The sequence below is a fragment of the Gigantopelta aegis genome, chromosome 11 (assembly GCF_016097555.1).
Source record: "Gigantopelta aegis isolate Gae_Host chromosome 11, Gae_host_genome, whole genome shotgun sequence".
Taxonomy (NCBI): domain Eukaryota; kingdom Metazoa; phylum Mollusca; class Gastropoda; order Neomphalida; family Peltospiridae; genus Gigantopelta; species Gigantopelta aegis.
In genome coordinates, this window is record NC_054709.1 from 22,487,323 (window position 1) to 22,512,754 (window position 25,432).

Consider the following 25,432-nt stretch of genomic DNA (forward strand, 5'->3'; position numbering starts at 1 on the left):
AACAAATGACACACTTCCAGAACGAAATGACACACTTTCAGAACAAAATGACACACTTCCACATTGTTTTACTTATTTACCTCAGTATATCGGGTGATCCACAAAAAACGATAACCCTGTTGAATATTAAATTATTTAAAAGGTATGGTGACTGCAACTTGGATATTTTACACCCATTATTATATGGACATTTGCCAACTTCAGTTAAATTCTGAGGCCCATAGGTCACATATCCTGTCATTGGTGATAAATGTGACTGGATTTGTGGTAAAAAACATCAATTAGTTGCATCTAAGCAAAAAATGTATGCAATTTTATTTCTTCTTGTACCACTGTGTCAAGTAGCCTTGTGCGAGAAACAAAAGTACTAAAATGTTTGTGTGAAATTAGCTGTGTTGTAAAAACATTCAGACATGGGCTAATTTCCGGTCAAATATGGTATATAAAAAATTAGTCATGAATGGTACCATTTTCTTCAGTTAATACTTTGAGGTATAGGAGTTGTAGTACTGATATTTATGGGTAATACGTTGGTTGATATATTGCATGTAGTGTTTTCACAAGTTTGCTTTCTTTAATGACACCACTACAGGCCTCTGAATAACGCGAGAATGATCGTTTCGTTCACGCATTGCTCATGCAAATCTAATTTTGCATAACCTATTTTTTTTCGTGCAAAATTTGTATCACCATTTACTCTAATATAACGGGTTATGTAGAAAGGAAATGGCTTACATGGATTTATTTCTGCGTCACTGATAAATGGGTCACGCAGATGTTCAATACTCAGAGCACATGGATTTATTAATCATCAGCTGTTGGACATTTTTACATATAGTCTTAGAGAGGAAACCTGCTACATTTTTCCATTAGTAGCAAGGGATCTTTAATATGCACTATCCCACAGACAGGGTAGCATATACCTCGGCCTTTGATATGCCAGTTGTGGTGCACTAACTGGAATGAGAAATAGCCCAATGGGACCACTGACGGGGATTGATCCACAACTGACCACGCATCAAGCAATCGCTTTACCACGGGGCTACGTCCCGCTCCCATATTGTTTTCAAACACAAATGTTAACATGGTCGCCTATAGAATTTTATATGGTATAGTGCAACCTACAGATTAAAAATTGTAAGTGAAACAGTGCGAAAGTAGACCGAAGAGCAGTAAGTATAAATGAGCATCATATTCTTTTACTTACAAGTTTCAGTCTGTTGCTATTTTTAACAATATTTCACCTGTGGGCTTAAAGTTTCCCTGAAGTTGACAAATATGATTATAAGTAGTGCAAGTTTCTTTTAATTTTCTTACACACCTGTTAGTGAGAACACTATGCATTATTTTTTATAACATGCACATGTGTTTACAATTTCAAAACATACATGTACATGTTTGACTGGCTGCTCCTAGGTGATGACCAGGTCACCAATGCAATATGTCCAATAAAAAACAATGCGATGGAAATCGATTACACTATGACGTACAGTTAACTTGACATTCATATGTCTGTCACGCGTAAGTCAGCTACAAGTGCAACGGCTGTAAATAACTTTTAACTGAAAAAGATGTTAAAATTTGCTTAAAACCTTTTTTTTGAGGATATGTAAGAAATAGAATAATACATTTGTGTCCGTTAGATACCATTTATCTTACAACTCGAGGAGATAAATGGTATGTAACAGCCACTCATATATTATCCTCTGTATACAGTTCAGTATCTAGTTGGGTTATAATGTTTTGTGGGCCATCCGTTATATGGGCATACATGTATGTCAGATAAAGATAATGACTGGAGAGTAATGCTAGGGTCAGACTGTCAACTGTCACAACAAAGTTGGCCAACTTTGTTGTGGCAGTTGGTTGTCTGAGCCCAGCACTACGAGACTGCATACCTACAGCTGTGAGTTTGTTTTCAGTACGTGCCATACCTCGGTCCTCTGGAGTACATCATCAACACACCAAGTGCCCACCGAGTGCATCATGGGAGAAATCCATACTGCATCGACAAAAACTACGCTGGAACTCTCATCATATGGGACAGAATATTTGGTATCATTTACACACACACTTCTTAGTGTTTTATGTTTGTATATAGACATATTGAGTATCATTTACACACGCACTTCTTAGCATTTTGTGTTTACATATAGACACTGAGTATCATTTACACACGCACTACTTAGTGTTTTGTGTTTACATATAGACACTGAGTATCATTTACACATGCACTTCTTAGTGTTTTGTGTTTGCATATAGACACTGAGTATCATTTACACACGCACTACTTAGTGTTTTGTGTTTACATATAGACACTGAGTATCATTTACACACGCACTTCTTAGTGTTTTGTGTTTGCATATAGACATATTGAGTATCATTTACACACGCACTTCTTAGTGTTTTGTGTTTACATATAGACACTGAGTATCATTTACACACGCACTACTTAGTGTTTTGTGTTTACATATAGACACTGAGTATCATTTACACACGCACTTCTTAGTGTTTTGTGTTTGCATATAGACACTGAGTATCATTTACACACGCACTACTTAGTGTTTTGTGTTTACATATAGACACTGAGTATCATTTACACACGCACTTCTTAGTGTTTTGTGTTTGCATATAGACATATTGAGTATCATTTACACACGCACTTCTTAGTGTTTTGTGTTTGCATATAGACAGAATATTTGGTATCATTTACACACTTCTTAGCATTTTGTGTCTGCAGATAGACAGAATATTTGGTATCATTTACACACTTCTTAGCGTTTTGTGTTTGCAGATAGACATATTGAGGATTGGTTTCAAAAGGGTTTTAGAATGTCCAAATTTGGACGATGATGTTATTTATTTTTGGTGAATAACAACTATGAAATAAAAAAGAAAAGTATAAAAGTTGACCAAGTGAATTTGTTGTAGTGTTTTTTTTTATTCATGAAGATTGATTCAATAGTCATGTCAGTAGGAAGATGTATATAAAAGATCCATTTCTACTAATGACAGAATGTAGAAGGTTTCCTCTCTAAGACTATATGTCAGAATTACCAAATGTTTGACATTCAATAGCCGATAATTAATAAATCAATGTTCTGCGGTGGTATTGTTAAACAGAACAGAGTGATAAATACATGTATATATAAATGTATATATTAGAGATTGTTGAGAACATATAATTCTGTTTAAAGTAATATTAAAATTGTACATATTTGTTTTGTTATTTGTAGGCACGTACGAGGCAGAAAGTGAAGAAGTGGTCTATGGCTTGACTCATGTGTTTTGTTATTTGTAGGCACGTACGAGGCAGAAAGTGAAGAAGTGGTCTATGGCTTGACTCATGTGTTTTGTTATTTGTAGGCACGTATATGAGGCAGAAAGTGAAGAAGTGGTCTATGGCTTGACTCTTGTGTTTTGTTATTTGTAGGCACGTACGAGGCAGAAAGTGAAGAAGTGGTCTCTGGCTTGACTCATGTGTTTTGTTATTTGTAGGCACGTACGAGGCAGAAAGTGAAGAAGTGGTCTATGGCTTGACTCTTGTGTTTTGTTATTTGTAGGCACGTACGAGGCAGAAAGTGAAGAAGTGGTCTATGGCTTGACTCTTGTGTTTTGTTATTTGTAGGCACGTACGAGGCAGAAAGTGAAGAAGTGGTCTATGGCTTGACTCTTGTGTTTTGTTATTTGTAGGCACGTACGAGGCAGAAAGTGAAGAAGTGGTCTATGGCTTGACTCATGTGTTTTGTTATTTGTAGGCACGTATGAGGCAGAAAGTGAAGAAGTGGTCTATGGCTTGACTCTTGTGTTTTGTTATTTGTAGGCACGTACGAGGCAGAAAGTGAAGAAGTGGTCTATGGCTTGACTCATGTGTTTTGTTATTTGTAGGCACGTACGAGGCAGAAAGTGAAGAAGTGGTCTATGGCTTGACTCTTGTGTTTTGTTATTTGTAGGCACGTACGAGGCAGAAAGTGAAGAAGTGGTCTATGGCTTGACTCTTGTGTTTTGTTATTTGTAGGCACGTATGAGGCAGAAAGTGAAGAAGTGGTCTATGGCTTGACTCTTGTGTTTTGTTATTTGTAGGCACGTATGAGGCAGAAAGTGAAGAAGTGGTCTATGGCTTGACTCATGTGTTTTTTATTTGTAGGCACGTACGAGGCAGAAAGTGAAGAAGTGGTCTATGGCTTAACTCTTGTGTTTTGTTATTTGTAGGCACATATGAGACAGAAAGTGAAGAAGTGGTCTATGGCTTGACTCATGTGTTTTGTTATTTGTAGGCACGTATGAGGCAGAAAGTGAAGAAGTGGTCTATGGCTTGACTCATGCTTTAGGAACATTTGATCCACTCAATGTGCAGGTGAAAATCTCATACACCCATTGAATTTTGTCTGACAGTTATTTGAGGTATGGGAAAGCATAAGATATCATGTTTGGGTACAGTGGCATAGCGTGGGTCGGGCCACCAGGACTTGCCCTGGGTACAAAATTCTGGACTGGTGGAAGGGACTAGGGAAGTGCTAACGGTCCACTGGTTAGGGGGCGCAATACTTGCCTTGCCTCGGGCACTGGCAACCCACACTACGCCACTGTTTGGGTAAACTATTTAGTGGGTAGATACCAGATTCTTGCTATTTTAATCACATAATTGAACATGCTATTATTCAGTTATAAATATGAAATTTAAATTTGTTGACCCTCTGTGGGACCCTGTTTGAGACTCAGAGAATGTGCCTGCTCAGGGGTTTCAATCCAATGACCCAGGCATCTGAGACAAACACTCTACATAGTGAGCTAAAACCCATGCACCCCTCTAATAACTTAGTGAGCTAGAACCCATACACTCCTCTAGTAACTTAGTGAGCTAGAACCCATACCCTCTAGTAACTTAGTGAGCTAGAACCCATACACTCCTCTAGTAACTTAGTGAGCGAGAACCCATACCCTCTAGTAACTTAGTGAGCTAGAACCCATACACTCTAGTAACTTAGTGAGCTAGAACCCATACACTCCTCCTGTAACTTAGTGAGCTAGAACCCATACACTCCTCTAATAACTTAGTGAGCTAGAACCCATGCACTCCTCTAATAACTTAGTGAGCTAGGACCCATGCACTCCTCTAGTAACTTAGTGAGCTAGAACCCATGCACTCCTCTTTAACTTAGTGAGCTAGAACCCATACACTCTTCTAATAACTTAGTGAGCTAGAACCCATACACTCCTCTAATAACTTAGTGAGCTAGAACCCAGTGAGCTAGAACCCATGCAGTCCTCTTTAACTTAGTGAGCTAGAACCCATACACTCTTCTAATAACTTAGTGAGCTAGAACCCATACACTCCTCTAATAACTTAGTGAGCTAGAACCCATACACTCCTCTAATAACTTAGTGAGCTGGAACCCATACACTCTTCTAATAACTCAGTGAGTTAGAACCCATACACTCCTCTAATAACTTAGTGAGCTAGAACCCATACACTCCTCTAATAACTTAGTGAGCTAGAACCCATGCACCTCTCTAGTAACTTAGTGAGCTAGAACCCATACACTCTTCTAATAACTTAGTGAGCTAGAACCCATACACTCCTCTAATAACTTAGTGAGCTAGAACCCATACACTCCTCTAATAACTCAGTGAGTTAGAACCCATACACTCCTCTAATAACTTAGTGAGCTAGAACCCATACACTCCTCTAATAACTTAGTGAGCTAGAACCCATGCACCTCTCTAGTAACTTAGTGAGCTAGAACCCATACACTCCTCTATATTAATAACTTAGTGAGCTAGAACCCATACACTCCTCTTTAACTTAGTGAGCTAGAACCCATACACTCTTCTAGTAACGTAGTGAGCTAGAATCCATACACTCCTCTAATAACTTAGTGAGCTAGAACCCATGCACTCATCTAGTAATGTAGTGAGCTAGAACCCATGCACTCCTCTAGTAACTTAGTGAGCTAGAACCCATACACTCCTCTAGTAACTTAGTGAGCTAGAACCCATACACTCCTCTAATAACTTAGTGAGCTAGGACCCATACACTCTTCTAGTAACGTAGTGAGCTAGAATCCATACACTCCTCTAATAACTTAGTGAGCTAGAACCCATGCACTCATCTAGTAATGTAGTGAGCTAGAACCCATGCACTCCTCTAGTAACTTAGTGAGCTAGAACCCATACACTCCTCTAGTAACTTAGTGAGCTAGAACCCATACACTCCTCTAATAACTTAGTGAGCTAGAACCCATGTACTCCTCTAATAAAAGTAAAGTTTGTTTTATTTAACGACGCCACTAGAGCACATTGATTTTTAATCTTATCATCGGCTATTGGACGTCAAACATATGGTCATTCTGACTCCTCTAATAACTTAGTGAGCTAGGACCCATGCACTCCTCTAGTAACTTAGTGAGCTAGAACCCATGCACTCCTCTTTAACTTAGTGAGCTAGAACCCATACACTCTTCTAATAACTTAGTGAGCTAGAACCCATACACTCCTCTAATAACTTAGTGAGCTAGAACCCAGTGAGCTAGAACCCATGCAGTCCTCTTTAACTTAGTGAGCTAGAACCCATACACTCTTCTAATAACTTAGTGAGCTAGAACCCATACACTCCTCTAATAACTTAGTGAGCTAGAACCCATACACTCCTCTAATAACTTAGTGAGCTGGAACCCATACACTCTTCTAATAACTCAGTGAGTTAGAACCCATACACTCCTCTAATAACTTAGTGAGCTAGAACCCATACACTCCTCTAATAACTTAGTGAGCTAGAACCCATGCACCTCTCTAGTAACTTAGTGAGCTAGAACCCATACACTCTTCTAATAACTTAGTGAGCTAGAACCCATACACTCCTCTAATAACTTAGTGAGCTAGAACCCATACACTCCTCTAATAACTCAGTGAGTTAGAACCCATACACTCCTCTAATAACTTAGTGAGCTAGAACCCATACACTCCTCTAATAACTTAGTGAGCTAGAACCCATGCACCTCTCTAGTAACTTAGTGAGCTAGAACCCATACACTCCTCTATATTAATAACTTAGTGAGCTAGAACCCATACACTCCTCTTTAACTTAGTGAGCTAGAACCCATACACTCTTCTAGTAACGTAGTGAGCTAGAATCCATACACTCCTCTAATAACTTAGTGAGCTAGAACCCATGCACTCATCTAGTAATGTAGTGAGCTAGAACCCATGCACTCCTCTAGTAACTTAGTGAGCTAGAACCCATACACTCCTCTAGTAACTTAGTGAGCTAGAACCCATACACTCCTCTAATAACTTAGTGAGCTAGGACCCATACACTCTTCTAGTAACGTAGTGAGCTAGAATCCATACACTCCTCTAATAACTTAGTGAGCTAGAACCCATGCACTCATCTAGTAATGTAGTGAGCTAGAACCCATGCACTCCTCTAGTAACTTAGTGAGCTAGAACCCATACACTCCTCTAGTAACTTAGTGAGCTAGAACCCATACACTCCTCTAATAACTTAGTGAGCTAGAACCCATGTACTCCTCTAATAAAAGTAAAGTTTGTTTTATTTAACGACGCCACTAGAGCACATTGATTTTTAATCTTATCATCGGCTATTGGACGTCAAACATATGGTCATTCTGACTCCTCTAATAACTTAGTGAGCTAGAACCCATGCACTCCTCTAGTAACTTAGTGAGCTAGAACCCATGCACTCCTCTAGTAACTTGGTGAGCTAGAACCCATGCACTCCTCTTTAACTTAGTGAGCTAGAACCCATACATTCTTCTAATAACTTAGTGAGCTAGAACCCATACACTCCTCTAATAACTTAGTGAGCTAGAACCCATGCACCTCTCTAGTAACTTAGTGAGCTAGAACCCATACACTCCTCTATATTAATAACTTAGTAAGCTAGAACCCATACACTCCTCTATATTAATAACTTAGTGAGCTAGAACCCATGCACTCATCTAGTAACGTAGTGAGCTAGAACCCATACACTCCTCTCTAACTTAGTGACCTAGAACCCATACACTCCTCTAGTAACGTAGTGAGCTAGAACCCATACACTCCTCTAATAACTTAGTGAGCTAGAACCCGTACACTCCTCTAATAAGTTAGTGAGCTAGAACCCATACACTCCTCTAGTAAGTTAGTGAGCTAGAACCTATGCACTCCTCTAGTAACTTAGTGAGCTAGAACCTATGCACTCCTCTAGTAACTTAGTGAGCTAGAACCCATGCACCCCTCTAGTAACTTAGTGAGCTAGAACCCATGCACCCCTCTAGTAACTTAGTGAGCTAGAACCCATACACCCCTCTAGTAACTTAGTGAGCTAGAACCCATACACTCCTCTAGTAACTTAATGAGCTAGAACCCATACTCTCTAGTAACAGAGGTCTTTAAAATTTAAAAGCATTTTTCTTTGTTTTTCAGTTTGGTTTTTTGCAGTACATGGTAAATTTGTTTAGAAATTACAGCAAATGGACTCACAAGCTAGCTTCATTGTTCTGTGGTCCTGGGTGGTCACCAGGGAAACCGAGAATGGGAGATCCTGCAGATATTCCTCAGGTAAAATATACATTATTAACAATATTTGAATAGGAAAAGAAAGAAATGTTTGCGTAACATCCCAGCTCTGGTATATCATACTACATATATAATTAGAATTTTGTTTTGTTTTGTTTAATGACACCACTAGAGCACATTCATTTATTAATCATTAGCCATCCATGTCAGACACTTGGTACATGTAATTTTGACATAAAGTCATAGAGAGGAAACCAGTTACATTTTTCCATTACTAGCATTGGATCTTTTTTATATGCACCATCCCACAGACAGGATAACACATACCACAGCCTATGATATACCAGTCGTGGTGTACTGGCTTCATTGAGAAATAGGTCCATCAGGTAAGTGTTTTACTACTGGGCTATATCCCGCCCTTAATAAGAACAAGACTAGTGCTGTACATACTGAAACTCTGCAATTGTTTACACTGAGCCACACCCTGCAGTTGTTTACACTGAGCTCCATCCTGCAGTTGTTTACACTGAACCACACCCTGCAGTTGTTTACACTGAGCCACACCCTGCAATTGTTTAGACTGAGCTCCACCCTGCAGTTGTTTACACTGAGCCACACCCTGCAGTTGTTTACACTGAGCTCCATCCTGCAGTTGTTTACACTGAGCCACACCCTGCAGTTGTTTACACTGAGCCACACCCTGCAGTTGTTTACACTGAGCCACACCCTGCAGTTGTTTACACTGAGCCACACCCTGCAGTTGTTTACACTGAGCCACACCCTGCAGTTGTTTACACTGAGCCACACCCTGCAGTTGTTTACACTGAGCTCCACCCTGCAGTTGTTTACACTGAGCCACACCCTGCAGTTGTTTACACTGAGCTCCATCCTGCAGTTGTTTACACTGAGCCACACCCTGCAGTTGTTTACACTGAGCTCCACCCTGCAGTTTACACTGAGCCACACCCTGCAGTTGTTTACACTGAGCCACACCCTGCAGTTGTTTACACTGAGCCACACCCTGCAATTGTTTACACTGAACAACACCCTACAGTTGTTTACACTGAGCTACACCCTGCTTGATCACTCAGCAGTAGATGGAACTACACCATGTTTTACATATACATTGCAATAGACATATAACACTATATTGCTATGCAAAAACAAATGGTAATACCAGTTCCTGATTTATATATGTGTATATGTATATATGTATATGTATATGTATATGTATATGTATATGTATGTATGTTCATATTTATATGTAAAATACTTAAACATTGTGACTATTGTCTTGCAGGTGGAGTCCCCGCCGGTGAAGTACGACACACGTGTCCCCACCTGGCTGGGCCTGTACGTCCTGGTGCACTTCATTCTCATCAACTACGGATACCTGCTACTTATGGCCAACAAAAAGGTATCACTCCAGTACTTCTAACAACATTTCATGTCAATCTGTTTATCATACCTGCTGCTGATGGCCAACAGAAAGGTATCACTCCAGTACTCCTACACAACATTTCATGTCAATCTGTTTATCATACCTGCTGCTGATGGCCAACAGAAAGGTATCACTCCAGTACTTCTAACAACATTTCATGTCAATCTGTTTATCATACCTGCTGCTGATGGCCAACAGAAAGGTATCACTCCAGTACTTCTAACAACATTTCATGTCATTCTGTTTATCATACCTGCTGCTGATGGCCAACAGAAAGGTATCACTCCAGTACTTCTAACAACATTTCATGTCATTCTGTTTATCATACCTGCTGCTGATGGCCAACAGAAAGGTATCACTCCAGTACTTCTAACAACATTTCATGTCAATCTGTTTATCATACCTGCTGCTGATGGCCAACACAAAGGTATCACTCCAGTACTCCTACACAACATTTCATGTCAATCTGTTTATCATACCTGCTGCTGATGGCCAACAGAAAGGTATCACTCCAGTACTTCTAACAACATTTCATGTCATTCTGTTTATCATACCTGCTGCTGATGGCCAACAGAAAGGTATCACTCCAGTACTTCTAACAACATTTCATGTCAATCTGTTTATCATACCTGCTGCTGATGGCCAACAGAAAGGTATCACTCCAGTACTTCTACACAACATTTCATGTCATTCTGTTTATGCAACCTTGAATTGACTCAAATCTTCCATTGCTTAAGTGGCTAACTTACATGTCCTGAAAATAAAGAGACCCCCCTGCAAATCGATATTCATCTCACACACAAATCATTCCAACTGATTCTAAACACTCGAGGTGCAGCACACCTGTAGTCATTATTATTGTAGTATAGTGAAGTTATTATCATTATTATCATTATACTTTCAACGCACCAGATAGCCACTTTTCCAAATATCAAACAAACAGTTCATATGTGTTTTGCAGGGCTTATAATTTTGCCAAATTGCCTATTAAAATTCAAAATTTTATAAATCAAGTTATTTTCCAAAAAAATGTCAAATAATATTGCATTAATTTTTTTCGCAATATTAAAATAAAATTCTTTAACTACTTTCAAAATTCACAGTTAGTGAATTTAGCGAGTCCCAGAGCTGGCCCTGTTTTTGGAAATATGACCATTAAAATTAGGAATAACTACACATGTATGTTGTATTTCACCATTTGCGGATGTTAATGCTGGTTTTACTGGCGACACAAAACGGAAACAGTAAAGCGGATATTTGCAACAATTTAATATTCTTGTTATAGACACTAATTTAAATCCATCTTGATATTTCTTTATAGACAGTTGAACGTGTGTTGATATTCTTATTTCAGATACTCAGCCACACCCATCTGTTGATGTTTCTTTATAGACAGTTGAACATGTGTTGATATTCTTATTTCAGATACTCAGCCACACCCATCTGTTGATGTTTCTTTATAGACAGTTGAACGTGTATTGATATTCTTATTTCAGATACTCAGTCACACCCATCTGTTGATGTTTCTTTATAGACAGTTGAACGTGTGTTGATATTCTTATTTCAGATACTCAGCCACACCCATCTGTTGATGTTTCTTTATAGATAGTTGAACGTGTATTGATATTCTTATTTCAGATACTCAGTCAGACTCATATGTTGATGTTTCTTTATAGACAGTTGAACGTGTGTTGATATTCTTATTTCATATACTCAGCCACACCCATCTGTTGATGTTTTTTTTATAGACAGTTGAACGTGTGTTGATATTCTTATTTCAGATACTCAGCCACACCCATCTGTTGATGTTTCTTTATAGATAGTTGAACGTGTATTGATATTCTTATTTCAGATACTCAGTCAGACTCATATGTTGATGTTTCTTTATAGACAGTTGAACGTGTGTTGATATTCTTATTTCATATACTCAGCCACACCCATCTGTTGATGTTTTTTTATAGACAGTTGAACGTGTGTTGATATTCTTATTTCAGATACTCAGCCACACCCATCTGTTGATGTTTCTTTATAGATAGTTGAACGTGTGTTGATATTCTTATTTCAGATACTCAGTCAGACTCATATGTTGATGTTTCTTTATAGACAGTTGAACGTGTGTTGATATTCTTATTTCATATACTCAGCCACACCCATCTGTTGATGTTTTTTTATAGACAGTTGAACGTGTGTTGATATTCTTATTTCAGATACTCAGCCACACCCATCTGTTGATGTTTCTTTATAGACAGTTGAACGTGTGTTGATATTCTTATTTCAGATACTCAGCCACACCCATCTGTTGATGTTTCTTTATAGACAGTTGAACGTGTGTTGATATTCTTATTTCAGATACTCAGTCACACCCATCTGTTGATGTTTCTTTATAGACAGTTGAACGTGTGTTGATATTCTTATTTCAGATACTCAGCCACACCCATCTGTTGATGTTTCTTTATAGACAGTTGAACGTGTGTTGATATTCTTATTTCAGATACTCAGTCACACCCATCTGTTGATGTTTCTTTATAGACAGTTGAACGTGTGTTGATATTCTTATTTCAGATACTCAGCCACACCCATCTGTTGATGTTTCTTTATAGACAGTTGAACGTGTGTTGATATTCTTATTTCAGATACTCAGCCACACCCATCTGTTGATGTTTCTTTATAGACAGTTGAACGTGTGTTGATATTCTTATTTCAGATACTCAGCCACACCCATCTGTTGATGTTTCTTTATAGACAGTTGAACGTGTGTTGATATTCTTATTTCAGATACTCAGTCACACCCATCTGTTGATGTTTCTTTATAGACAGTTGAACGTGTGTTGATATTCTTATTTCAGATACTCAGTCACACCCATCTGTTGATGTTTCTTTATAGACAGTTGAACGTGTGTTGATATTCTTATTTCAGATACTCAGCCACACCCATCTGTTGATGTTTCTTTATAGACAGTTGAACGTGTGTTGATATTCTTATTTCATATACTCAGCCACACCCATCTGTTGATGTTTCTTTATAGACAGTTGAACGTGTATTGATATTCTTATTTCAGATACTCAGTCAGACTCATATGTTGATGTTTCTTTATAGATAGTTGAACGTGTGTTGATATTCTTATTTCATATACTCAGCCACACCCATCTGTTGATGTTTCTTTATAGACAGTTGAACGTGTGTTGATATTCTTATTTCAGATACTCAGCCACACCCATCTGTTGATGTTTCTTTATAGACAGTTGAACGTGTGTTGATATTCTTATTTCAGATACTCAGCCACACCCATCTGTTGATGTTTCTTTATAGACAGTTGAACGTGTGTTGATATTCTTATTTCAGATACTCAGCCACACCCATCTGTTGATGTTTCTTTATAGACAGTTGAACGTGTGTTGATATTCTTATTTCAGATACTCAGTCACACCCATCTGTTGATGTTTCTTTATAGACAGTTGAACGTGTGTTGATATTCTTATTTCAGATACTCAGTCACACCCATCTGTTGATGTTTCTTGGTTTCCTTGGCTTGTCTTTGTCCTGCTTTGGTCAGCTCTTCGACAGGAAGTAAGTGTTGTCTTTCAGTCAGTTACAGGTGGATATGAATACAGGTGGAGAGTTTCCTATAACTGTTTGTTAATTTAAGTAATACTTTTTCTGTTAATGTTTAATGGTTGGGATTAGTCAACAAGCGTACCCTGCATGTATATCTAGACCTTTCCCTGCATGTATATCTAGACCTTTCCCTGCATGTATATCTAGACCTTTCCCTGCATGTATATCTAGACCTACATGTATATCTGAACCTGCATGTATATCTGAACCTGCATGTATATCTGAACCTGCATGTATATCTAGACCTTTCCCTGCATGTATATCTGAACCTACATGTATATCTGAACCTGCATGTATATCTAGACCTTTCCCTGCATGTATATCTGAACCTACATGTATATCTGGACCTGCATGTATATCTGGACCTGCATGTATATCTAGACCTTTCCCTGCATGTATATCTGAACCTACATGTATATCTGAACCTGCATGTATATCTAGACCTTTCCCTACATGTATATCTGGACATGCATGTATATCTGGACCTGCATGTATATCTAGACCTTTCCCTGCATGTATATCTGAACCTAAATGTATATCTAGACCTTTCCCTGCATGTATATCTGAACCTACATGTATATGTGAACCTACATGTATATCTGAACCTACATGTATATCTAGACCTTTCCCTGCATTTATATCTAAACCTACATGTATATCTGAACCTACATGTATATCTAGACCTACATGTATATCTAGACCTACATGTATATCTGAACCTACATGTATATCTAGACTTTTCCCTGCATGTATATCTGAACCTACATGTATATCTGGATCTACATGTATATTGGAACCTACATGTATATCTAGACCTTTCCCTGCATGTATATCTGGACGTACATGTATATCTGGACCTACATGTATATCTGGACCTGCATGTATATCTAGACCTTTCCCTACATGTATATCTGGACCTACATGTATATCTGGACCTACATGTATATCTGGACCTGCATGTATATCTGAACCTACAGGTATATCTAGACCTACATGTATATCTGGACCTGCATGTATATCTGGACCTGCATGTATATCTGGACCTACATGTATATCTGAACCTTTCCCTACATGTATATCTAGACCTACATGTATATCTGGACCTACATGTATATCTAGACCTACATGTATATCTGAACCTACATGTATATCTAGACCTTTCCCTACATGTGTATCTGAACCTACATGTATATCTGGACCTACATGTATATCTAGACCTTTCCCTGCATGTATATCTGAACCTACATGTATATCTAGACCTACATGTATATCTGAACCTACATGTATATCTAGACCTACATGTATATCTAGACCTTTCCCTACATGTATATCTGAACCTACATGTATATCTGAACCTACATGTATATCTGGACCTACATGTATATCTAGACCTTTTCCTACATGTATATCTGGACCTACATGTATATCTGGACCTACATGTATATCTGAACCTACATGTATATCTAGACCTTTCCCTACATGTATATCTGGACCTACATGTATATCTGAACCTACATGTATATCTAGACCTACATGTATATCTAGACCTTTCCCTACATGTATATCTGGACCTACATGTATATCTGGACCTACATGTATATCTAAACCTTTCCCAGCATGTATATCTGAACCTACATGTATATCTAGACCTTTCCCTGCATGTATATCGGAACCTACATGTATATCTAGACCTTTCCCAGCATGTATATCTGAACCTACATGTATATCTAGACCTTTCCCTGCATGTATATCTGAACCTACATGTATATCTAGACCTTTCCCTGCATGTATATCTAGACCTTTCCCTGCATGTATATCTAGACCTACATGTATATCTGGACCTACATGTATATCTAGACCTTTCCCTGCATGTATATCTGAACCTACATGTATATCTGGACCTACATGTATATCTAGACCTTTCCCTGCATGTATATCTGAACCTACATGTATATCTAGACCTATATGTATATCTAGACCTACATGTATATCTGAACCTACATGTATATCTGGACCTACATGTATATCTAGACCTTTCCCTGCATGTATATCTGGACCTACATGTATATCTAGACCTACATGTATATCTGGACCTGCATGTATATCTAGACCTACATGTATATCTGGACCTGCATGTATATCTAGACCTTTCCCTGCATGTATATCTGGACCTACATGTATATCTGGACCTGCATGTATATCTGGACCTGCATGTATATCTAGACCTTTCCCTGCATGTATATCTGAACCTACATGTATATCTGGACCTACATGTATATCTAGACCTTTCCCTGCATGTATATCTGGACCTACATGTATATCTAGACCTACATGTATATCTGGACCTGCATGTATATCTAGACCTACATGTATATCTGGACCTGCATGTATATCTAGACCTTTCCCTGCATGTATATCTGGACCTACATGTATATCTGGACCTGACATTTATATCTAGACCTACATGTATATCTGGACCTGCATGTATGTCTAGACCTTTCCCTGCATTATACAATTGAAATAAAATACACTCCAAATGGAGAGATTCCAAGAATATAGTATGTACAATAGCATCCGTGAAAACCAGATCACTGTTAGGCTCCATATTCATCTGGTTTAGATGTGGATCTGGTACGTTTGAGGTTTGCATTTTGATCACCTTCTTACCGAAATGACTCATATTTTTCACTTATAAGTGAAGTATAAGTCGTTAATACTTTTCAAGTATAAGTGACTTATAAGTAAATGATTAGGATTTTGTATGCAAATGAGGTATCACTTATACAATGTATATGTGACATATAAGTGAAGTGTTAACCATATATATAAGTGAAGTGTAAGTCATTCGCTTATATTTAACAGAAGTATTAGATATATATAAGTGACTTATAAGTGAAATATAAGTGATTCACTGATATTTAACAGAAACTGCTGTATAAGTAAAGTATAGGTAAAGTATAAGTGATTCACTGATATTTACAAACATTGCTGTATAGTGAAGTATAAGTGATTCACCTATATTTAAAAAAAAATGCTGTATAAGTGAAATATAAGTGAAGTATAAGTGATTCACTGATATTTACAAACATTGCTGTATAGTGAAGTATAAGTGATTCACCTATATTTTACAAAAATGCTGTATAAGTGAAATATAAGTGAAGTATAAGTGATTCACTGATATTTACATACATTGCTGTATAAGTGAAGTATAAGTGATTCACTGATATTTAACAGAAACTGCTGTATAAGTGAAATAGAAGTGAAGTATAAGTGATTCACTGATATTTACAAACATTGCTGTATAAGTGAAGTAAAGTGATTCACTGATACTTAAAAAAAAAAAAAAAGACTATAAGTGAAATATAAGTGATTCACTGATATTTAACAGAAACTGCTATATAAGTAAAGTATAGGTGAAGTGTAAGTGATTCACTGATATTTTACAAAAGCGCTGTATAAGTGAAGTATAAGTGAAATATAAGTGAATATCAAAGGCTGTGGTATGTTCTGTCCTGTCTGAGGTAAGATCATATAAAAGATGACTTGCTGCTTTTGAAACATGTAGAGAGCTTCCTCTGAAGACTATGGGTCACAATTAATTATCAATTTAATTTTTTACATCCAATAGTCGGTGATGAACTAATCATTAAACAAATGAAAATAGGCAGCAATCTGACCTTGGAGGCCAAATTTCAATATTCTCGGGCAATTGCTGTATTAATGCCACCGCTTACACACCCTATCTGTAAACTAGCTGTCCACAAAACATAAAAATTGAAGCACAATAGTCTTAACAAACAAAGTGATGTTTCATTCTAACTCACTAATATATCTGAACAGTATATGCAAACAAATATTTTATAAATAATATATATATTTATTTCCAACTGTTGATTGGATTATCTCACATCCATTTTCCTCAGTTATGTCCTGTTCAGTGTCATCTTGATATATGTCATCCAACATTCAGATGGGATTCTGAAAAACAAATGTAGTCTGGATAGATCTGCTATGTAATTAGCTATTGTTTATTATTAATGTAAACATTTAGTTCTTTCTGTTAGTTTTAAAAAGACTACCCTAGAGAATCATAGCCTACCAAGTTTCAGGTGTGGGGAATCAAAACTTCAAGAGAAAACAAACTAAATTTCAGTAAAATTTTCAAGTTTACTTTTTTACCTGGTATCAATCAAATCTCAAGGATAAAACAGACTTTGAAATATTCAATGTTGACCTTTAATTTTAATTATGAAGAAATCAAAATATAAAATACATGATATATATTTGAATCTAAAGAATCTGTACCAATTTTCAGGCCTACAAAATATAAACTATTACAAAAAGATAAAGGGTGTTGGACTGGGAGAGAAATAATGAAATTAAAAAACAAAATACATGCATTTGTCTACATGTATTAGTTTTGTATATGTCAACTACATGTACAGTACATCATAGAACTGCATGCAACTCCTTTTAAGCTATAGGGGTAAAGCGCTCGATTGATGCACGGTTGACCCATGATCGATCCCTGTCGATGGACCCTTAGGGCTTTTCTTGTTCCAGCCAGTGCACCATGACTGGTATATCGAAGGCTGTGGTATGTGCTATCCTGTCTGTGGGATAGTGCATATAAAAGATCCCTTGCTACTAATGGAAAATTGTAGGATTCTTCTCGCTTAATTAATGATTAATTAATCATCGGCTATTGGATGTCAAACATTTGGTAATTCTGACTCGTAGTCAGCTACAGCTTTTCTAATGCAGCAAGGGGTCTTTTATACGCACTTTACCACAGACAGGAAAGCACATACCACAGTCTTTGTCCAGTTGTAGTGCACTGGTTAGAACGAGAAAAAGCCCTGCATGCTTGTCAGTGACCAAACATGTGATGTCAGATGCTGTTCAAATGTAAACTGGAAGTTACTTTTTTTATTATTAAAATGTTTAATTCAAGATGCTCACTCAAGAATATGGGCGGACAAGGAAGAATTGAAAAAAAAAAAAAATTCTAATGTTAAGGAAAGTGTAAAAGTTATTATCCTGAAATAGATGTTTTAAAAATTACCAACCAACTGTCATGCAGAGATTGCATTTCCTACTAACCTGATAACACATGTTAAAGTTAATTTCCAAGTGATCTGGTATAATCAAACATTTTTGAATAATTATGTATAATGGCTTACGACACTGAACACCACCTCTTACACATCAAGTCATGCATCTTAAAACAAGATTATTGTTTGTTAAATACATACCAGTCACAAATATTTCCATAATATGATGACCAGAATGTGCTGACTATTTTTCTGAAGGGAAAAAAAATAAAAAAATAAAAAAAATATATATACAGCATGGCTAGCTGGAACAACAGCACTGACAGCAACTGCCATGTATGTGTGTCTGTATTATTATAATAACAACAAATTAACAATAATTAAGATTTTTTAAAAAACAATTTTTATTGACTTTATTTTTTTTAAATTATTTTTTTTATTATTTAATTGAAATTATAATTATATTATTATTTAGCAGCAATATATATATATATATATATATATATATATATATATATATATATATATATATATATATATATATATATATATATATATATATATATATACTCTTCAAAAGAAGAAACGCAAAACCACATTGTCGTAACATTTGGAGAATTGATTTAATTATTGAATGGTGAGTCCGATAATTACCAAATGTTGCAGGATTGTTCACAATTCACTCTAGTCCATTGTGAGTAAGTGATAGGACACACCACCAAGGTCAAGGTCATCTGGAGTCAATACCGGATGTGGCCTCCGCGTGTGTTGACAACTGCCTGGCACCGCCTGCCCATTGAAGCAACCAGAGTACGGATGACGTCCCGGGGGATGGTGGCCCACTCGGCCTGCAAGGCTGCTGCCAGCTCGGGCAGGGTCTGGGGCTGTGGTTGTCGCTGTCGGAGGCGTCGGTCCAACTCGTCCCATAGATGCTCAATTGGGTTCAAATCCGGTGATATCAATGGCCAAGGAAGGACATTAATGTTGTTGTTCTGTAGGAAAGCCGTTATGAGACGTGCTGTGTGAGGCCTGGCGTTGTCATGTTGGAACACTGCGTTGGTGTTGGCCATAACTGGAACGATGTGTGGCCGGAGGATCTGGTCAATGTAGCCCTGTGCATTCAGGTTGCCCTGCACGTGGACCAGGTCAGTTCTGCCAGTGTGTGAGATGGCTGCCCACACCATGACACTACCCCCGCCGAATCTGTCCACTTCCTGCACGCAGTTTGCCACATAACGTTCACCACGACACCTATACACGCGACATCTTCCATCATGACGTCGGAGCAGAAATCGGGACTCGTCACTGAACCACACCTGTCTCCATCGCAGTTGAGGCCATTGTCGATGAATCTGGCACCACTGCAGTCGGAGTCGACGGTGTTGTGGTGTTAAGATGACACCTCGAACTGGACGTCTGGCACGAATTCCTACCTCACGTAGGCGGTTCCGTACGGTCTGGTCGGATATCCTGCGCAAACCTGGTATTGCTGCGGCTGTGGAGGTGGCAGTAGTCAATCGTTCCCGAAGGTGGCGTACCCGGATGTAGCGGTCCTGCCCGGGGGTAGTGACCCGTGGTCGACCGGATCTAGGGAGGTCACGTGTTGATCCATGTTGCTGGTAACGGTCCCACAGTCTGGAGATGGTGCTTGGGGACACATGGAATGCCCTGGCAACGGCCGTTCTGGATTCGCCTGCGTCTAGTCGGCCGATGGCATTATTTCTCTGCGGTTCACTGAGACGTGGCATGTCCTGGATTGTCAACTGTCGGCCAGATACAGAGGCCAGGCAAGCGAACACCCTGCACTTTTATACTGTCGGTGTTCATGTTGCACGTGCAGACAACGCACGTGCAGTGGTGACATGGTTTGCACGTGGCTGCGTTTTTGTGAATATTCACATTTTGGAACTTTATTGTACAGTAGCTGCGTTTTATCGAATGTAACCGTGGGAATGTGTTTGGGACATGCAATGACCTTATATTCACAAAGCATGAACTGGTAGGTAACATAAAATCGGAGTTATAACCCATTTGTACCCTTTTGCGTTTCTTTTTTTGAAGAGTATATATATGTATGTATGAGATGTGAGTGGTAGCCTACCCTGTAATATTTAGTTTTTAGCCCCCCACCCCCTAAAATAAATCCATACTGTGATCGATAAACATTGTAATGGGGATCACCTCCCCCCCACCCCACTTATACTTATACACACTGATACTTCACTTATACCAATATATAGGTAACTTATAAGTGGCGTATAAGTAAAGTATATTCCACTTATAAGTTTGTATAGGTTATTTCCGTAAGGGATATATGGTCTCACATTGTTTGTGTTTTGAGGTTCTGAACTAAATCTGCTATGGTCTCGCATTGTTTGGTTTGTGTTTTGAGGGACTGAACTAAATCTGATATGGTCTCGCATTGTTTGTGTTTTGAGGGACTGAACTAAATCTGCTATGGTCTCACATTGTTTGGTTTGTGTTTTGAGGGACTGAACTAAATCTGCTATGGTCTCGCATTGTTTGTGTTTTGAGGGACTGAACTAAATCTGCTATGGTCTCGCATTGTTTGTGTTTTGAGGGACTGAACTAAATCTGCTATGGTCTCGCATTGTTTGGTTTGTGTTTTGAGGGACTGAACTAAATCTGCTATGGTCTCACATTGTTTGGTTTGTGTTTTGAGGGACTGAACTAAATCTGCTATAGTCTCGCATTGTTTGTGTTTTGAGGGACTGAACTAAATCTGCTATGGTCTTGCATTGTTTGGTTTGTGTTTTGAGGGACTGAACTAAATCTGCTATGGTCTCACATTGTTTGGTTTGTGTTTTGAGGGACTGAACTAAATCTGCTATGGTCTCACATTGTTTGGTTTGTGTTTTGAGGGACTGAACTAAATCTGCTATGGTCTCACATTGTTTGTGTTTTGAGGAACTGAACTAAATCTGCTATGGTCTCGCATTGTTTGTGTTTTGAGGGACTGAACTAAATCTGCTATGGTCTCACATTGTTTGTGTTTTGAGGAACTGAACTAAATCTGCTATGGTCTCACATTGTTTGTGTTTTGAGGGACTGAACTAAATCTGCTATGGTCTCACATTGTTTGGTTTGTGTTTTGAGGGACTGAACTAAATCTGCTATGGTCTCACATTGTTTGGTTTGAGGGACTGAACTAAATCTGCTATGGTCTCACATTGTTTGTGTTTTGAGGGACTGAACTAAATCTGCTATAGTCTCGCATTGTTTGGTTTGTGTTTTGAGGGACTGAACTAAATCTGCTATGGTCTCGCATTGTTTGTGTTTTGAGGGACTGAACTAAATCTGCGATGGTCTCACATTGTTTGGTTTGTGTTTCAGGAAGTTTGGTGTTTTACTGGAAGCGGCAAGGTGCACGTTGTTTCTCCTGGCTGATATTGTACTGAGTTACACCGGCTTCTACTCCTTGGAATCCACCTCCAACATCTTACAGGTCCTTCGAATACTCTTTGTGACATCACTAATGATTTGGATGCGGAATTACAACGACGTCTTCGGGAAGAAAGAGGAAGTTGAGAAAAAGAAATAAATGCAAAATAGCTGTGATTTATTTGATATTTTTATAAAGGTTTTAAAAAACAATTTAGCAAACTGATTGATGGAATACCATTATGAGAATGCTGTGATAGAAAGAAAATGAGAGAATTCCTTGTATGTATATATGTATTGATTTATGTGAAATATTATGCACAGTATGTGATATGTCAGAAGAAATATTTGAGAACAAAATCTACAAATTACTGTAATGATGTAACACATGAATACTGGTGTAAAGATGTGTTCAAGAAAACTTAAAAAGTCACAGAAAATTGTAAAATTAATTTTCTATTTAAGCTGTAATAAAATGATTTGTAAAATTTAACCCTGATACCTACACTTATTTTATATCTTTATGAAATTTATTTTAAACAGACTATGTTATGTTGACTTTGCTGCTATAATTGTAACATGTTTTTAATAAGTAGTGCAACTAAATTTATATATTAAATACCTTTTCTTGTTTAAAATCTAGGTATACATACGGGTATATCCAGTTATCAAATGTGTGTTTGGTCATATTTTATTGTTTGTTTGTTTGGTGTGTTTTTTGTTAACACTTTGGGCACACTCTAACATGCTGAATATTCCATTTATTTACAGAAAAATTTACAAATTGATTTCTAATAAGTTTATTATTTAAATAGTTAATCAATTAATTAATTAACCAGGTCTCGATGAATGAATACGATTCCACAGGAGTCTCACAGTATTTGATCAAACATCCTGATACCCTGCCACAATCTAAGGTTGACAAGTATACATGATATTATGTAGTGTTCATATAACTTATTGTAATAATTATTTAAAATTTGCGATTTTGTGTTAAATCGTGTGCATTTAAAATATCTGCTTTTATATATTAACACCATACATTAACTAACCAAAGCCTAAAAGTACCGCAATTTCATTGGTTTATCTTATATATTAACACCATAAATTAAATAACCAAAGCCTAAAAATACCGCAATTTCATTGGTTTATCTTACATATTACCACTGTACTTTAACTACCAGCTATATTAACCAATCAGGAACAGATTTTCCAAAATCATGTTAAAATACTAACCTTTAGTATATGTATTTATTGTTTATAATTATGTATTCAGTGAACAGTTAATAAATTATTATAGCAACTTAGACCATATTTCATAAAAAGAGTTTTACCATAATTAATAAAACAATTACATGTATGCAGGACACCAACGACTATTTACAGATTTGTGAAACACGGTGTTGTGAAATGAGCATGTCGGTTGTTGAACACAGACACCGAAATCCCATTTATCATGCAACCATGCTTCCTATTGACCTGCAGATAACCCCAACCTGATAATTCAAAGTGTTATCATGTCACTAGGAAATGAAGCTCACCTGTTACACCGTTATCTAAACCTTGCTAAATAACCACAATATCAAAACATAGTAATTAACCTGATAGTCTATATTTCATGGCCCAAGCATGTCGAACCCACCTGTACAGACCCAACAGTCAAATATCAGTCTTATAACTGCAAACTCGACCAGAATTTATTATTTCCACAATTTATGCACCAATATATGGAGGCATTATAAGCATATATATATATATATATATATATATATATATATATATATGTATATGTGTGTATATATATATATATTTTATAAACATATATATTTCTTTACAATGTTCATAAAAGTCTAAAAATTAGCTACATTCCAAAGTATGTGATTTCCATGTTCGAGAATACAACCGCTACTACATGTAGCACTACTCTTAATGCAATCATGTTTCCTTTTTACATCATTTCTGTTATAAGTGTGTGTGCACCAATCAATACATAGAGAATACTAAACGGGTTCCTGTATGAGACCATGTATATTATGAGAGTGTTTTCAACCATACATGACGAGCGAACACAAGTGATATACAATTAAAACACACGAGCTGTAATATAAAGGGTCTCATATGGGAAAGAGTATAGTATTTTATTTATTACACCACACATCAATGAACAAAAATCGCACAGAATTACTTCCAAAATAACTAAAGAAGACATTGTGCTGTGGTCACTTCATTTAGCTACATGTAGCTGTCAATGAAACTGCATTCCTACGCAACACATCATACAGTATTATAAACAAAATCAAGGCTATAAACAAAATAATATTAACATATATATTTTGTTAAATTATGCTGCTAGCATTAATTATAAGAATTGACAGCAAGTATTTTTCCTATTTAAAAACATGAATTGAAAGAACCATGCACACATTTTTTGCATGAAGATCTATGTTGAGTTGTACTCTGTGACACAGTTATCACCTGATCATACAAAGGTCATGACCTCTCAAAAGGCATATTGCACAATGTGAAGAGACTACAAATATCACATGGGTATCTCTTCCGCCACGGTGTAATATATTTTAATATTTTCAAAATAAAATATAATCACTATTACATCACCACTCACAATGGAACAACCACTATTCCATCACCACTCACAATGGAACAACGACTATTACATCACCACTCACAATGGAACAATCACTGTTACATCACCACTCACAATGGAACAATCACTGTTACATCACCACTCACAATGGAACAATCACTATTACATCACCACTCGCAATGGAACAATCACTATTACATCACCACTCGCAATGGAACAACCACTGTTACATCACCACTCGCAATGGAACAACCACTGTTACATCACCACTCGCAATGGAACAACCACTGTTACATCACCACTCGCAATGGAACAACCACTGTTACATCACCACTCGCAATGGAACAACCACTGCTACATCACCACTCACAATGGAACAACCACTGCTACATCACCACTCACAATGGAACAAGGACTATTACATCACCACTCACAATGGAACAATGACTATTACATCACCACTGACAATGCAACGTATAGTCCCACGGGGAACACATTTTTTATACTCAGGAATTTACTACACGTTATTTATGTCTAAGCCGATTGATTTGTACATAACACACAAAAATAGTATGTTTTTGTTATTTTCAAAATACTTTTGCTTTTCTTCTTATGTCAAACCAAACTGAAATTATTTATATATTTTTTCTTTTTTACATTTAGTTAATAGTACCATAGTGAATAATTTATAAGTTTGTGAAAGTATTCTTGTGATAATCTTAAAATTGTATTAAATGTAGTCAGATTTGTACAATGTGAAATGCAGAGACGCCAGTCACTGCTATAACTTTACG

At 37.3% G+C, this 25,432-nt stretch overlaps 1 protein-coding gene across 1 annotated transcript in view; it reads left to right on the forward strand.

Annotated features, from left to right (window-relative positions):
- The window catches only part of LOC121385612 (alkylglycerol monooxygenase-like), a 37,756-nt gene that overhangs the window by 11,069 nt on the left and 1,255 nt on the right, over positions 1–25,432 (forward strand). Inside the window, exons 6-11 of the mRNA XM_041516358.1 lie at positions 1,923–2,055; positions 4,278–4,357; positions 8,428–8,562; positions 9,821–9,937; positions 13,447–13,529; positions 21,986–25,432. The exon at positions 21,986–25,432 is cut by the window's right edge and continues 1,255 nt beyond it. Of these exons, the coding sequence (XP_041372292.1) occupies positions 1,923–2,055; positions 4,278–4,357; positions 8,428–8,562; positions 9,821–9,937; positions 13,447–13,529; positions 21,986–22,193 (756 nt within the window). The 3' untranslated portion in view covers positions 22,194–25,432. The remainder of the gene's footprint in view (positions 1–1,922; positions 2,056–4,277; positions 4,358–8,427; positions 8,563–9,820; positions 9,938–13,446; positions 13,530–21,985) is intronic.